This window comes from Equus przewalskii, chromosome 2, assembly GCF_037783145.1.
Source record: "Equus przewalskii isolate Varuska chromosome 2, EquPr2, whole genome shotgun sequence".
Classification (NCBI taxonomy): domain Eukaryota; kingdom Metazoa; phylum Chordata; class Mammalia; order Perissodactyla; family Equidae; genus Equus; species Equus przewalskii.
The window spans coordinates 72,809,995-72,827,427 of NC_091832.1; the positions used below are offsets into that span (position 1 = coordinate 72,809,995).

Sequence of the window (17,433 nt, forward strand, 5' to 3'; positions counted from 1 at the left end):
AGAGTGCACAAACTTAACCACTAGATCACTGGGCCAGCCCCAATCTTCTTATTCTTATTTCAGGGGTTAACTATTATCTTTTATTTTTATGAGGGTATAAACTACAGATTTTATTTGGTTTGAATTTTGTAGTACTTTTCTCCCTGCATATTCTCATTTCACATTATTTTTATCTGTTTGTTTATCTTGGCCTTATTTTCCATGCTGGATGGTTTCTTTGGATGTCCAGTTAATGTTGGTTTTCTTCCTTTGATTAAGAGAGAGATACCAAAAAGTTCGTTTGGAATTTCTGCATACTGGGTAAGGTTTTCCGACTGTAAACTTCACTGTCGGTAACCCGAGTGGATCAATTTTAGGGAACTCCCGATATTAGGTTACAGATTCCCTAGAGAAGAGTCTTTCAATCACCTGCCGAAAGGACATGCCTATGACTGTCACATTCTTGCAGGATGCTGGGATGGAATGCACTGAGGAGAGAACTGCTCTTCACTGCATCCAGCATTCACAATTCTTCAGATTCCGTATGGTCTGTGTCCTGAGTGAATTAATCTCCAGACTTCTACGAGGATTGTGCAGTGGAGGGGATGTAGTAATTTAACTTCTCAAACAATTTTCAGCAGGCCTCCATATTTTAAAATCACTGTGAATCTCATACCCTGAGATACTTAATGCTGCTAGTTTATGTATTATTTTGAGGAATCTGTGCAGTAAATAAGGTTTATAGCTTTACCCACCACACAAGGTTGGGAGTCAGCTTCATTAGGGCCACTAAGTTAGTCCCCACTTATCCATAGGCTTTTCAACTTCCAATATTTTGTTTCATCTTCTGTCCAGTTCTCCTTATCCTTGTGTATATCTTTTAAAATAATTTCTTTTTAGTGGCTTTGAAGGATTTGCGCAGGGAGCAAAATGATGCTCCTGTGTTCAATACGCTGTGGTAAACCAGAAGTGCACTTAAGAGGAAAATATCTGTATGGTGTATATATACATACACATAGTTAGATTATGTGTATTGTGTGTATGTGTAAAATATATGTAAAGGATACTTCATTTCTTTCTTAATTTCTACAATTCTCAAAAGTAGCAATTGTTGAGAAACTTTAATCTGAATTTTACTAAAGGAAGCCGTATACTGAGTGAAGGTAGTTCCTTTTTGTTTGTTTGTTTATTTAATAAAAGGTTCAGGGAAGAGCCTTTAAGTCTATGCATTTCTCATAAGACTATTTTTGAAGTATACGTAGATTTATCCTATTTGTTGTCAGTAGGACCATTGAGAAGAGTAGGAGGAAAATCTGTCCATTGAGCCTGATTGGATAAAAGTTTAATATAAGGAAACTGATACAGGGCAAAAAAGACCTAGAATCAGAAGCAATTGGAGACACGTGCAAAGGAGAAGGCAGAATATGATACCCAGCAGCTCGAAGAAGTCCTCATCTTCTCTCAAAGAATTCCATGAAAAGTCCTGCCAAGATGCCCAACCTTTAATTACCTCCTCCTGGCCATTAAAGAGATGGCTCTGATTATGTTGCCCTAAGTATCAAACAGACTATTCATAGCAGAGATGCATTCAGTGACCACCAGCTTCCTTAGGTTTATGAGGAAAGTTATTGATAAATAGACGATTATGAGGCAATATAGGACTGCCTTTTTCAGAAAGACGTGATGAGATTGTTGACCTTGTTGGACACCTTTTGTTGAGGAAAGGCAGGGAGTTCTGCAGCACTGACGCGGTGAACCTGAGAACAGAGAATAAACTGGAAACAAAGATCCTGTAGGAATCAAAATTGAGAGGATAACTGGTCTCCAAAGTTTTCTCTGCCTACTGTCTTGATGTTCTCAATCCTCTCTTTACTGTCTCCTTACAAATGCCCTGCCAAACTGGAGCTCTTGTGCCAAATAGAATGATTAAGCAGGAACTGGAAGTGGTCTTACTTCCATTACTTGATACATTGACAATGTGGACAAGAAATTTCCTACAATAGAAGAAATATGATCAGGAGATCCAAAATTAAATTGCTCGCCACACTTTGTTTAAGAACATTTTGCATATAATGATTATTTCTGTAATATAATCAACATGGCACCATACTATTGAATCATTGAAGGTTAAGTAATTTGTAGACTAATGTGGGAGCCTATCATGTTAAGTATTGTTTCAATGAGTATTAAATAGCACATAAACTTTGAATTATAACTCCTTTGAAAATTGCCTACTTTTTTAGTTCTTTATTAGAATGAAATGTGATAACAATAACAACAGTAGCAACAATATTGATGTTGATATAACTAACATTAACGTTGCATTTATTATCTGAAAGGTACTATTTTAAGGGCTTTACATACATTAATTTATAACTTTATGAGATCAGTTCTATTACCATCTCCATTTTACAGATGAAAAAACTAAAGCAAAAAGAAACTAAGAAAATTTCCAAGATTACACAACCAGTTACTGCTGGAGCCAGGTTTCAAACCTAGGCAGTCAGATTCCAGGTCCAATGCTCCTAGGAGCAAATGAGATTTTTTCAAGTTAGCAGTTCTTTGATGACTAAAGGTGATGGTACTCTGAGTCTCCTTGAAAAACTTTCCCAAAGTCCAACTTGTTAGATTTCCAACTCTTCCAGCTATATTACTTCTTTTACAACACATTCATTCATATCTTCCTCTATCCTTTTATACAGACGGCTGTCAAATTCAGATTCCTAAACTTTTTACTAAGCTCAAATTTTACCTTTCAATGGCCTATAATATATATCTCCTATATTTTCCACCAGAATTATTAAAACATACAGAGCACAATCCAGGCAGAATAATATAATGCCTAATAGTTCAAGCAGACATGAGTTTGAAGCCTTGCACCATCACTTACCAGTTGTACGACCTAGGACATGATAAGTAACCATTCTGAGCTAGTTTCTTCTTTATTTGTAAAACAAGGAAACAAATAACACATTTCATGGTATTGTTTCAAAGATCAAAGGAGGAAAAATGCTTAGGAAAATACTTTAGTCAGTATACATAAATGGTAGTTATTAATTATTTTTTTCTTCTCTACTTCAGAGCTACCACTCAAAGAACTAACTACATAGAAAAAGCTATATTGGTGCTGATTTTTATGTAATTTGAAAATATATATAAATATATTGTAAGTAATTATTTAAAAATAATCTGTTCAAGAAGAGAAAAAGTAGGTTCTGCTAGCTTTCCTTTATTGGTACAAGGAGAAAGAATTGGCTTACCAACTTAGGAAATTATCACTCTGAAACCACTTGTAAGGGTAATATAAAAATGATAGAAGAGTCAAGTTTTGTGCGACATAGAATATTGCTTTCCTATCTTCCCATACCCTTCCTTTTCTAAACAATTTCCACCTGTCAAAATCCTAACCATATTTCTCTTTTGAGAAAGATTAGCCTTGAGCTACCATCTGCTGCAATCCTCCCACCTCTTTTTTTTATTATTTTGCTGAGGAAGACTGGCCCTGAGCCAACATCTGTGCACATCCTCCTCTATTCCATAGTTAGGACACCTGCCACCGCATGGCCTGACAAGGAGTGCCCAGGTCTGCACCCAGGATCAGAACTGACAAACCCCGGATCACCAAAGCAAAACGTGAGAACTTAACTGCTGTGCCACTGGGCCAGCCCCTCCTAATCATATTTTTTAAATCCCTAATCAAATCTGATTTCTGTTAGGAAGCTTTTATTACTTTCAAATAAATGTCTTCTTCCTCCAAAATTTCATATCATTTTGTATCTCCCATGTGACAACTTTTTTTAAATTATAAAATACTAATGTTTTAATTATATCAAATCACTACTAAAATATAAGGCCCTTTTGAGCCTAAGCACATGATATGTATCTTAGTATCCTTTTCAGTACTTAGGTGATTACCTTCATGTAGAGAGTTCTACAATATAACCTCTACGTTCATGAAGGAGAAAATGGGTAGAGAAAAGAAACAAGGACAGCCACCAAATTATAAACACCATGAAATATCATTCCAGTGATATCCTATGGCCCTGGAGCCTGAAATGTTTAACGAGAGAAACCCCTGAAGAAGGGCGTTGCTGCCAGATGTGTTAGCAGGGTAGGGAGAGTGAGATGCCAATTGTGAAATAACTTCCTCTCAATTTATACCAAACCTGCCATATCTGTCTGCCAACAACATAAAACAGAAAAACAATATTATCTAAGCAAATTACACATGATATAAAGGTGTGTAGAGAAGATCATCATATGTAAATTAAAACATAAAAAAAATTTTTTGTGTATTGTAGTGTAATGTTTTGTTTTGTTATACAACTTACATAGGATTTATCAAATTGTTTGAAAGTAACTAGAAGCCAATGATGGGAAGAACACCACAAACAAAATATTCAGAAGGCTAAGAAAACAACTGTATTAACCAATAAAATTAATAAAATAATCTTCAAAAATAACTAAAAATGATGGGGCCAGCCCAGTGGTGCAGCGGTTATGTTTGCACATTCTGCCATGGTGGCCCGGGGCGAGCCGGTTCAGATCCCTGGTGTGGATATGGCACTTGTTGTCAAGCTGTGGCGGGTGTCCCATGTATAAAGTAGAGGAAGATGGGCACAGATGTTAGCTCAGGGTCAGTCTTTCTCAGCAAGAAAGAGGAGGATTGGTGGCAGATGTTAGCTCAGAGCTAATCTTCCTAAAAAAAAATAGAGAGAGAGAGAGCTACAGAATAGTGATAAATTAATAAGATCAGCAACCTGGATGTCATAGTGGTGATCCTCAGCAATGGGCTTGCTCTGATCACCGTGATCTGAACCAATTAATCATGGGTCAGGGATAGAGAAAGGAAGCCTTAATTTGATTGGCCAGCATAATCGGGAACATGGCACACTAATGTCTCAAAAAATCATCTTCAAAAACTACAGAATCTTGAGGCAGTTATATAGGGAAAATGGGGGGATGGGGCAGGGCGTGTCTAGGGATGTTGGCCTCAGGCATGATGGGCTCCAGGCATCACATTGTTCCATTCTTCTGTCAGCTGTGATGGATACCTCGTAGGTGTGTTTCCTGCCTGTGGTCAGTCTGTTCCCAGAGAGAAACTCATAGAACAAAGTTTTAATTCATCATGATATGGGAGAGTACATACATAAGCAGAGGCCGTAAACGAGGAAAGCATGTGGATTTTTTTAGAGTATGTGCAGAGCAGTGAGTAGTCACACAGAGGAGGAGCTGGGGTCATTTAGCGTAACAAGATGACCTCACTCATGCTCACTTACAGTGGGACATAGGCTAAATGGGATTTTAAATATATACATATTAAAAATTCTAATGTGATAATCATTTTTATTGGTAGGTTAATTAGTTTTAAGATATTTAAATTATATTTCTGCTTTGTAGAGCTTAATTTTCAGATACATGAGAAAAGCAGATAAATATCAGAGTTTATGAACATAAAGGAGATAATAAACAGTATCTTTAAAACAAAGGACTTAGGATTTTGGCAATTTTACGTTTAACAAAAAGTCCCTGTAACTGGGAAATGGAAAGAGAATTTCTTATTTTCATATGTATTAGAGACCATCACAATAGGTTGTTGTTTCAGCTGAAAAGAAAATGTTGGGCTTAATTCCATGACTATAAGTGATATTAAAGTACTAAAAGAATTTACCAGGCAAGAATTTGTCGTTAGACCCTGCTCCTTGTACCCAGTCTACAGTACTTTCTTTTGAGTTGCTTCTGCTTTTCGTCCATTCAGATCCCTCCACCACACCCCACAAGTTGAACCATCATTCTGAATAGTGCTGTAAGCTTACTTCTTTACTCTGCTATGAGAGAAGACTGAGTATTGATGAAAAATAACACAACTTTACAGATTGATGCAATTAAAGGTGTTTGAACTTCCTCCTCAACTGTGTCATTTTAATTTACAGCCAATTATTTGTTTTCCTTGTGCTTAGTGTTGTTTTTCAAGAATGTTATGACTATTACTTAAAAATTCCTTCAGCAACTTACCATGCTATACACAAAATTATATTTGTTTATAATCACTTTTAATTCCTTTCTTTTTGCTCAAAGATTTGCTTTTTGCCTCCTCTCTTTACAACTCATATTATATTGTTCCATAAATTGATTTTCTCATAGCCCTCCTTGTTCTGCCTCACATTTTTTTCACCTAGACCATGGTGGTAGCTTCCTCACTTGTGTTGTTTCTTTTCTATCCTCCACATAGACTCCTTCTTAAAACTACTAAATACTAGCTTCTACTACCCTAGCAACATATCCTTAACGTTGCCTGCAGGATTGTCTATTACCATCCTTTCCCCAATTCACTAACCATATCTTCTAACAATTTCAGTCATAATCTCTACACTTTAGCAACATTGAATCACCCTGTGCATATATGCACACTTTTGTTCTAACTTTCCTTTCACGATTCTCTTCTCTATATAACTGGTCTTTTCTCCTTTAGAGTGCCTTCCAGGATCCTACTAGAGCTAGTTATGTGTCCTTCCATTATGGTGGTGACATAGTACTTTTGAGGTAGTATTCGGTTATTTCCTCTTTGACCTTTGTCCAATTCAAGCAGTGGTTTGAATCTGTGTCTGTTACTTCAAGAAAGGTAAGTGCATGAAAACCAAAAAAAAAAATCTGCTTTTATTCCAAACACGTAAACTAGAGGAATTGGGAGGATTCAGAGAATAAAAAAGTTTTTGGAGAAGTTAGATGTGAAACAGATTTGAAGCACAGTTGGTAGAGAGAGAAGTGGGAGGTTGAAGGAAATGAGTTGATGAGAGTAAAGAGAGTGCTTTATGTCATAAAATTTTTCTTTAAAAGTCTAAAGAACTTGAATAGGAACATGTGAACAGGAATAGGAATTGTAGGTAGTGAATTGTGAGTTCTGAACCTGAGGTCAGTGTGTTTATCTCCCATCCCTTGCCATTTCAGAAAACCCTCCCTAACACTGGCCTAAACCATCAAAAGAGAAAAACAAACCCAATAACCTCAAAGATGACTGATATTGAAGTTTTATAACTTATTCGTGGAAATATGGTATCTCAGTTATGGTAGTAAGTTGATTCTTAGGAAGTAAATGTCCTTCTTTTGCAAATGTTAGATCTCAAGTTTTGTTGAAGAAATGAATGAAATAATCAGTGTTTTAATTCAAACATGTTTTCCTTGGTAGCATTTGATAATCACTGACTTTTTAGATTGATGCCGAGGCTAAAAATTCGGTTGTGCTGGAGACGGCTTGTACTGCTTTAGGAAAGACAATTGTGCACACTTCTTAAATTCAGGCTCAGAAATGGTATGTTTGTACCTTGAAATAGATATTGCGGAAATATTTTACAAAACAGTAATTGGCAAGTGCTACAAGCAGCTCTTTCTGTTACACGTTGATCACCACACTGCTGGTTAAGACTCAGAACTGGAAGAACGCAAACATTTAAAGGACATTTCCAATAAATTGATCTTATGACAACTGTTATAGATAAGACTCTTAAACACCTCTAGAATTTGTTTATAATGCAGTAAGTATAAAGAAAAGGAGGAGTAGGTATAAGCAGCCACATATCAAATATACATTTCTTTGGAAAAATGAGAAACTATTTAGTCTAGTGCTTTGTGGCAGTCCTGAGTTTCGCTTTTTCCTTAGAGGACACCAGGAGGCCTAGGCAGAGCTGCATCTGTGACTCTCACCACTGGTTCAACTAGAATGGTGACTCTGATTTATTTTACATATTGGGCTTTTGCATAAGATTTTCTCTAGGTAATGATTTTAGGATAAACTAGGCTTTAAAAACCAATCATGAAGAAGGCATATATTTTTATTTATTCACACACACACACACACACACACTCATATCTATGTCCTCTAAAGTAATACTTAGGATTGTTTATGAGTATATTTTCCCACTAACTGCATACATTGGCAATTTTTAAAGTTGCCACCTCTTATCTACATTCTGTATCAAATTCTATAAAAATAAATAACTTCCAATTAAAATACCATCAAAATGATTCATGGATATGGAAAAATTGATTCTAAAGTTTATATGAAGAGGCAAAAGACCCAAAATTGCCACACCAAAATGATGGAGAAGAACAAATTTGGAAGACAAACTAACTGACTTCAAGATTTACTATAAAGCTACAGTAATTAAGACAGTGTTGTACGGGAGGAAGAAGAGACAAAAAGACCGATGGAATAGAATAGACTGCCCAGATATAGTTCCACATAATCATGGTCAACTAATCCTTGACAGAAGAGCAAGGAAATAGTGGACATCTATATGTTAAAAGAAAAAAAAAAAAAAAAGCATCTAGCTAGAGACCTTACATCTTTCACAAAAACTTAAATCAATTATTTAAAATTTAAATCAATTATCCATTTTGAGGATCATAGACTTAAATGGAAAATGCGAAACTATAAAATTCCTAGAAGATGACATAAGAGAACATTTAAATAAGCTTTGGTTTGGCAATGACATTTTAGGTACAACACCAAAGGCACAATCCATGAAACAAAAAAATTAATGTTAGACTTCATTAAAATTAAAAACTTCTCTGTGAAAGACAGTGTCAAGAGATTGAGAAGACCAGCCACAGATTGAGAGAAAATATTTTCAAAAGAAATATCTGACAAAAGGCTGTTATCCAAAATACACAAAGAACTCTTAAAACTCAACAATAAGAAAAGAAACAACTCAATTAAAAAGGGCAAAAGATCTGAAGAGAGACCTCGCCAAAGACGATATAGAGATGGCAAGTACACTGATGAAAAGATAATCAGTGTACTAAGTCGTTAGGGAAATGCAAACTAAAACAACAATAAGATACCTACGAGAATGGTGAAAATCCAAAACACTCACAACATCAAGTGCTGGAGAGGATGTGGAGCTACAGGAACTCTCATTCATTCCTGGTGGGAATGCATAATGGTACAGCCACTTTGGAGGGCAGTGTGACACTTTCTTACAAAACTAAGCATTCTCTTACCATACAATCCAGTAATCACATTCCTTGATATTTAGCTAAATGAGTTGAAAACTTATGTCCACACAAAAACTTGCACATGAGTGTTTATAGCAGCTTTCTTTAAAATTGCCAAAACTTGGAAGCAAACAAGATGTCTTTCAGAAGCTGAATGGAAAACTGCGGCACATCCCAAAAATGGAATACTATTCCTCACTAAAAAGAAATGAGTTATCAAGCCACTAATAGACTTGGAGGAACCTTAAACGCATATTGATAAGTGAAAGAAATCAATCTAATAAAGCTGCTTGCTATATGATTCCAACTATATGGCATTCTGGAAAAGGCAAACCCATGGAGGCAGTAAAAAAGTCAGTGATGCCCAGGGGTTCATGGAAACAGAGAGAGGATAAATATGATGAATAGAGTGAATTCTAATACATACTATTGAATTTGCTTGATAACAACATGTCAGTGTTGGTGCATGGATTGTAACCAATATACCTTACTGGTGCTGGATGGTGATGGTGGAGAAGGCAGTATGTTTTCTTTTGGGGGGGATATGTAAGAACTCTCTGCACCTTAATTTTTTTTTTTACAATTTTCTTTTGTTGTGGTAAAATGCATACAATGTAAAAACTACTATCAATCATTTTTAAGTGAACAGCTCAATGATATCAAGCACATTCCTGTTGTTGTGCAACCATCACCACTCTTCAACGTTCTCCAGAACTCTTTTCACCTTGCAAAACTGAAACTCTATACCCATTAAACAGTAGCTCCCCATTTTCCCTTCTGCCAGCCCCTGTCAGCTACCATTCTACTTTACGCCTGAATGATTTTGATTACTCTAGGAAGCTCACCTGAGTGAAATCATGCTCTGTCTTTTTGTGACTGTCTTATGGAACTCTTTGTACTTTCTGCTCGTTTTGGCTGTGAGCCTAAAAATGCTCAAAGAAAATAAGGTCTGTTAATTAAAAATAAAAATCAAGGCATTACAAACACCTTTTAATAAAGAAAGTGATTTTTCAAAAGAAATTAAGCATATTAAAATATTAAAAGTAATTTTTAAGTGGATTTTAAAATTAAAACTTTTAAATTCTAAAAGCAATATTCTTCTTTTAGCAGTCATTTATTCCTATAGTTATAACAGAAATTGTTATATCTTCATTTCTGTCTCAATTCCCTATTAGCCATATGGCTGGTCTGACTCTAATGATCAGCATTATCAGAAATCTGAGCCAAATCTACCCTTCTATTACAACGTTTCATCTTCACTTTAAAATTTGTATTTTGCTATTTAACATTTTTTATGTGAAAATATGTATATTATTTGAGAATAATCTACTGCTCTTATTTGAGAATAAACTACTGCTACTAATAATTTGAGAAAGTTTACTGTTTTAAATTTTAATAAGAAATAAGATGTTTCTAAAGTTTTAGGTTTATTCCAAAGCCTGAAAAATTTTAATTCTCCCAGATGATTAAGCGTATGTCTTTATCATTGCATAGACTTACATAAAATAAAATACTTTTCTTTTATGGCTGCTAATTGATTTATTTTCTTATTATATGCATCAAAATTATTCATAGGGGAGAGTGTCAGTTAACTACCAAGCAAAAGGAGAAACTTTTTAAAAATTATCACTCAAAGCCTTTGCAGAATTAAAAGATTTTAGAATAAATATTTGGCTTTTGATAATCATAGTCATCTAAAAGGAGATTTTAAATACCATAAATTCACCCATAATCTGTTTATCTATTTTGTCTATCTCTCTATCTACTGCCCTGTCTATAATGCCAAGACATTTTTAACTACTAATGGAAACTATTATTGAGTGAGATTTCTTTGGCTTCCAACCCATTTCTATGACCTAAATAAATCACACACATGATGAAAGCATTTTTATCTGGTAAAATGTGTAACCATAAGTACTACTCTAAGTTCTTAATGGGTTAGGGATATTAAATTGGTAGAGAAATCTCAGGTCCTAGATGGAACTTGGAAAGTATAAAATTAATGATTAGGAAAAATTTTTGTTATCAAGGTCACAGTTGAGGTGGGAGTTTTGAGAGTGTGTCTTAGGCTCTTTCAGTGTTTTGCCGTCATAATTAGAGTTATCATACTGCAGTTGAGAATATCAAATAAGAAGCAGGGGCAGGCCCCATGGCCAAGTGGTTAAGTTCGCACGCTCCGCTTCGGTGGCCCAGGGTTTTGCTGGTTTGGATCCTGGGCACAGACCTGGCACCACTCATCAGGTCATGCTGAGGCAGCATCCCACACAGCACAACCAGAGGGACCTACAACTAGAATATACAACTATGTACTGGGGAACTTTGGGGAGAGGAAGAAGGAAAAAAAAAAAGATTGCCAACAGATGTTAGCTCAGGTGCCAATCTTAAACAAAAAAAAAAGAAGTAACTGTTGCCATATTAGTGATCTCAAATCATCTAACCTTTTGAAACGACAAATCAAAAATCATCTTCACTGGGGAAAATTCATTTGCATTAAACAGAAACTGTAATTTGGATGGATGCAATTTAACTGAATCCCTGGCTTTTTTTTTTTTTTTGGAGTTATCTTTTCCATATTTACTTCTTTTAAAATACATCCGATTGCAGAATTACATGACGCTGCTTGCAGAAATCCAATGGATTGTTTAAAATAAGATGGAGAAAAAGGTTCCAAATTTGCTGAACTATAGACACGTGACCGTTCAAACTGTCTTCCAATAGTGGCACACTAGGCAAACTTTCAGCAGGCAGCCTTTTCCGACCTACTTCACAAAATAGCCGCAGGAAATACACATCCCGATCATTAATGGCCATGAAAAGATCATACTGTGCTCGATCTTCTGCAGGTATTGGAGTAGTTCCTGGAACGACCACTTGCCATGAAGTTTGTGAGGACTGAATGAGTTCTGTTAGAGTTTACAGTGTGCAACAGGAAATTGTGTTTTGAATTTACTGGAGTTTCACGGTTTTTTCTTATGTGGATAGCAAAATGTCACCAAAATATTATACTTATTTCTAAATCAAAATATGGAATTAAATAAGTGTTAGTCTTTTTTTCCATTTTTTTCAGATGAGGGAAATTCTTATACAATAAGTCCTCCTGAAAATTTCAGGTGTATTATTTGGAAACATGTTTCAACACTCTCATAAATACATTTCCAACGGACGTAATAAAAACTAGAGTTGTCAAACGCTGTTCTTTATTCCTTCCAATAATTTTATGTCAATATAGTCTACATGCAAAATCCATAGTGAGTTGTAATTCTTAATAATAATAATAACTATATTTGTTAAAAACATACTCTATGCCAGGCACTTTCAGGGCATCATCTCACATAACAAATAGAGGACTCTGATTTTAAGGTCCATTTTTGTAACTATGAACATGATACAAAAACAAAACAAATAATAATGAAATCTTAGAAAAAATAGCAATTTAGAAAATTCAACTTAAAAATAATGTTACATTTTTGGATAGCTGAGGCTATTTCTAGAGTATGCAAATATGATTTAAATGAGAGAATTGTGAGTATATGATTATTTAATGCAGGTGAAGTTTAAATATTAAGCATTCTAGAGAAAGCTCACTAAGTATATTTTTCAGACACTAGCTTTTATTAGAAACCGTATTTGACCAATCATTCTTAAATAAAAGCATTGTTTGATGAGAGTAACTCTAAAGATGGTTTATGAGTTCCCTCTTTTTTTACCATTTGAACATCAGGCCCAAAGAGGTTACAGCCTGACTGAGGTCAGACAAATATATAACAGAAAAGCAAAGACTATCATCCTGTTCTCTGACCAAAAACCTGTTGTTCTTTTTAACAAGCCAAAGTTAACATAATACATATCTTTTGTACTTTTAACATTACACAGTTTTGTGAAATATTTAATACCTCAAATAACTTGGCACTCAATCAATTATGTTTATGTTCTGCTATAATATTTAGAGATAGTTAGCTCATCAAAATCTGGTTCTTCCCTCCCTCTGCTGTGACTGTTTTAAATGCAGCATCAGTCTGTTTCCTACCCTGTCTATCCCTGTTTCAGCCTTCTGAACTCCTGACCCACTCCTCAGACATAACCTGTACTGTGGCCTGATACATTGTCTGTGAGGTCATACCTGGTATTACCCATTTCACTCTCTTTTGTGCCCCTAAGTCTTTGCCTCTCTACTTCGGCACTCTCCAATCCTGCCTTATGCCCTTGGTCATCCACTAGAAAATGTGTCAGTGACGGTACTTTCTATCCTATAGCAATTAATTTAGAACTTTGCACAAAAAACTAATTAGATTTTACAAAAGTTTATTTCAGTTTAGACCCACTCTATAATAAGGATCTGTTGGATAAAGTGTATATTATATAAATCACTTGAAGACAATTGCATCTTGATTGAGAATCTGAAAATGCCATCTTTAGAATTATGTAGAACTATGTTGCTTTATGACTTGGTATCTCTAAGCTTTTAATGTTTCAGCTTTGTTTGTTTGTTTTAAATGTATTTGAGTAAATTTTGTAAAGCCCCAAAGGCATAGAAATTATAAAATGACATACTTGTTAACTGTACAGCACTTTTTGGAGAGCTAATGTTATTTTATTAAGTTATGAGATAGCAAGATATAAGTCCTTGATTAAAATTCATTTAGTGTGTTATCTGACTGAATGTACTTAAAAGAAATCTTTGACATGTTGATCAGACTAAATTGATTTAATCTCAGCTGAAATTTAAGTTCAGCATTAGTCATGGATAATTACTGTCAGAAAGGATATGTTCTAGCTATTCATTTACTTAATATGAGCTTTCTTTCGGATTGCATATGAATTAATTAAATTTCCTTTAATCATAGCAGCTACATGCAACACACAGCTTCTAGCTAGTGTAAAATAGTTCATTAACTTTTACAAAATGGCCAATATCCTAATATAAATCTCTAAACTGGAGTAGAAGCTTTAAGAGGAGAAATTTAAGAGGAGAGAATCTGGGACACATACTCACCTGCCTAGATATGTCAGAAATGACCTCATTTGGCAGCGGACAATCCTCCCCACAAAAAGAAATTGTACTGACTCAGTTAGCCACCTCAATGAGTGACTCACAGGTGAAATGATCAGACTCTCATGATAAACATTAAACTGGTTCTTTGATAATACAAAATAAATAAAATACTCGATAAATCTTGAGCTCTTTATTTGATAGCAAGAAACTATTTGTTAGTAAGATGGTAAGAAAATAGAAAAAATATAAGAAATAAAATTATGCAAAATACAGCTATGTGAGTCAAATTCCTGTGGTATAATGGCAGTCCAATTTTAGATCCTGTAAATAGCAGATCAACAATTTGCATAAGTACTGGTATAATGAAGGAAAAAATTTCCAAATTGAAATCAGTCATTGTTTATAGTTATAATTGACATAATTTTGGAATTTCTGTTTTAATGTATTGCACTGAACATTAAAAAGCAATAATGTAAAAGTCGAAAAATTTGCCCAGTGTTGTATCCACCTAGCTAATCAGTCGTGTTTGTTTTTCCATATCTTTTACTACTTTCTTCCAAATATTTGCATTATTTTATATGGTTTTAATTGTAGCATGAACTCTTCATTTTTTCCACTTACGAGCATTTGATAATTGTTTACCTAATCTTTTTCTTTGCGTTATGTTTATTTTAATTAGAAATTCATTAAGTCAAAGGCCGAAAAGTGTGATCCCAGAAACAACAGTGTCATCATCACCTGGGTACTTAGAAGTACTAATTTTGCGCTGAACCCCAGATTTATTGAATAGGAAACCCTAGGGTTAAGTAGAGGCAGAATATATGTTTTATCAACTTCTCTAGGCCATTCTAGTGCATGCCAAACTTCACAAACTACTGTAGTAAATATATTTTCCAATATGTACTAAAATATTTCAGTGAGTCATTCATTATCAATTATTCAAAATAACACTACATGGGGAAGCTTTATTCAATAAAGTGTATGATTTTTTATTTCAAATTTTATAGAGTATTTTCACAACTATTGAAATATGATATCAAAAAGTGCAAATATTTTAAAATTGTTTTCAAGAGAATTTGTTCCAATTTATATTACTATCAAAAAATATTAGTTTTTAAAATTATATCCTTGATAATGTTAGGGTTTTTTGTAATTTTAATTTTGCTTAACTCCATTTGGAAATATGTATGTATACACATATGTGTGTGTGTACATATATATATGGAAATAAAAGTGTTACATGGGTTTCACTTAAAAAAAACAAATAAAGGGGCCGGCCCGGTGGCATAGTGGTTAAGTTTGCAGGTTCTGCTTTGGCAGCCCAGCGTTCGCCAGTTCAGATCCTGGGTGCAGACATGGCACTGTTTGGCAAGCCATGCTGTGGAAGGCGTCCCACATATAAAGTAGAGGAAGGTGGGCACAGATGTTATCTCAGGGCCAGTCTTCCTCAGCAAAAAGAGGAGGATTGGCAGCAGTTAGCTCAGGGCTAATCTTTCTCAAAAACAAACAAACAAACACATAAAACTGATTCTTTAAATACTTTTTCATTTGCATGTCTATCCTTATGAAACTTAGTTTGTAAAAAGATATTAATAATAATAATAACGGAGGTTTTTATGTGTCAAGTCGTTTAATCTAGATAGAACATATGCTATTATTTCACAGATGAAGAAACTGAATTAGATATTTGTTAAGTACCCACTCAAGATTCTGAAGTTTGCAACTGGTAGAGCTGTGATTTAAACTGTGGATCAAAATCTATGTTCTTAATCATTACAATGTCATCATGTAGAGAGATGGTTTTAAACCAACAAGCTGAAATATGTGCTAATTATCTAAGAAAATTACTGTAATTTATGTTTATAACCTCTCAAATCTTTCTTTCTTTGCAATATATAGTTCTCATTGATGTTAAAAATATGCATACACACATATGGATGTATATATGTGTATATTCATATTATATCTATGTGTTTATATGTGTTTATATATATATATATATGAATGTGTGTATACACCTATATCTACGTTTCTCTCTCATATGTATACATATTCAGGTTATTGCCATTTTTTACTTTGCAATCAGATAAAACTCTCAAAATTAGAAAAAACAGATCTGCTTATAAAAGCATAGGGATTCCAGTTGTTTAGTTTGGTTTTAGTGCAAGACTGCTGGATCCACCACTTTTCTGATGCCGGTGGAGGTTTTCAGACTCAATAAGTAACAAGAAAATTGTATTCTTTATGATTTTCTAATTTAGTCATGAAATGCATCAGCGATTGTTAAGTGACAAAGGTCAAAATAAGAAAGGATCAGTTGTCAAAACCCAGCAAGAAGTTTTCAAGGCACTGCTTTTCTTTCCTATCTCTTCCTATTTCCTGCCTTATATGCATACGTTTCCTTTCTCCTATCCACAATTCTGTTAATTTAAATGTTGACATTTATTGAAATTTACTATGTGCCAAGGATGTGCTTTCTGTGGATTACTACATGTAATATTTTCTACAACTCTAGGAGATGGTCTACACTGTTATTCTCATGTTACAAATAGGGGCAGTTTAGCCTAGAGAAGTAATTTAATCAGAGGATGTGAAGCTAATGAGTAGTAGAGCCAGGATTTGAACTCAGGCAGTTTAACTTTAGAGACCTTGTCCTTAAGGACCACACTACTCATACTTGTTGGGGAGGGAGAGCTCAAGGAGAGTAGGGGAAGAAGGGAAGAATCTTGAGGGCACTGTGAAAAAGTTCATCTGCCGATTCTGATGCAAGTGCTTTCTCCACTGAGAACAACAATTGAACCCTGATAAAACTATATTTCTCTTTGATATTGTTTTCGTTTGACATGCACATATTCTTTGTACATACGAATCCAAATGATTTTCTATTCTTTATCTCCAGGATTCCTGATTCAAGATGGCCCTTTGGGATCTTGTGAAAATAAATACTGTGGTTTGGGAAGGCACTGTGTTATCAGCAGAGAGACAGGGCAAGCAGAATGTGCCTGCATGGACCTTTGCAAACGGCACTACAAACCTGTGTGTGGATCTGATGGAGAGTTCTATGAAAACCACTGTGAAGTGCACAGAGCCGCTTGCCTGAAAAAACAAAAGATCACCATTGTTCACAATGAAGATTGCTTCTTTAAAGGTAAATGCAGGGGGAACCTAAAGTGTCACCCTCTTCTTTTTCTTTCATCTTTTCAACTAGTACCTTTAAGTTTAAATTTTAGCATGATTATTTATCAGCAAGTGTCTAAATAGGGAAAGGAAAAAAATGTGAGCTTGCTTAACACTAATAAGTAGCAAGAGTATAGAAATTTGCATGGATACAGTTCTGAATCTCAGTTATGAGAACAAAGCTGGCCAAAATATGACTACACATTTAATACAGCTTACAGCCTTGCACCATATGGCTTCCCAATCATGGTAGTTATCTTAGGGATACAGAGTGGCCAATTTAGTCAACA

General features: G+C 34.8%; 1 protein-coding gene across 4 annotated transcripts in view; it reads left to right on the top strand.

The window, feature by feature from the left end:
* Positions 1 to 17,433, top strand: part of FSTL5 (follistatin like 5) — a 718,252-nt gene that overhangs the window by 228,100 nt on the left and 472,719 nt on the right. For all 4 annotated transcript variants that reach the window (XM_008519642.2, XM_008519644.2, XM_008519643.2 and 1 more), the window contains exon 4: positions 16,866 to 17,114. In XM_008519642.2, coding sequence (XP_008517864.2) covers positions 16,866 to 17,114 — 249 coding nt within the window. The remainder of the gene's footprint in view (positions 1 to 16,865; positions 17,115 to 17,433) is intronic.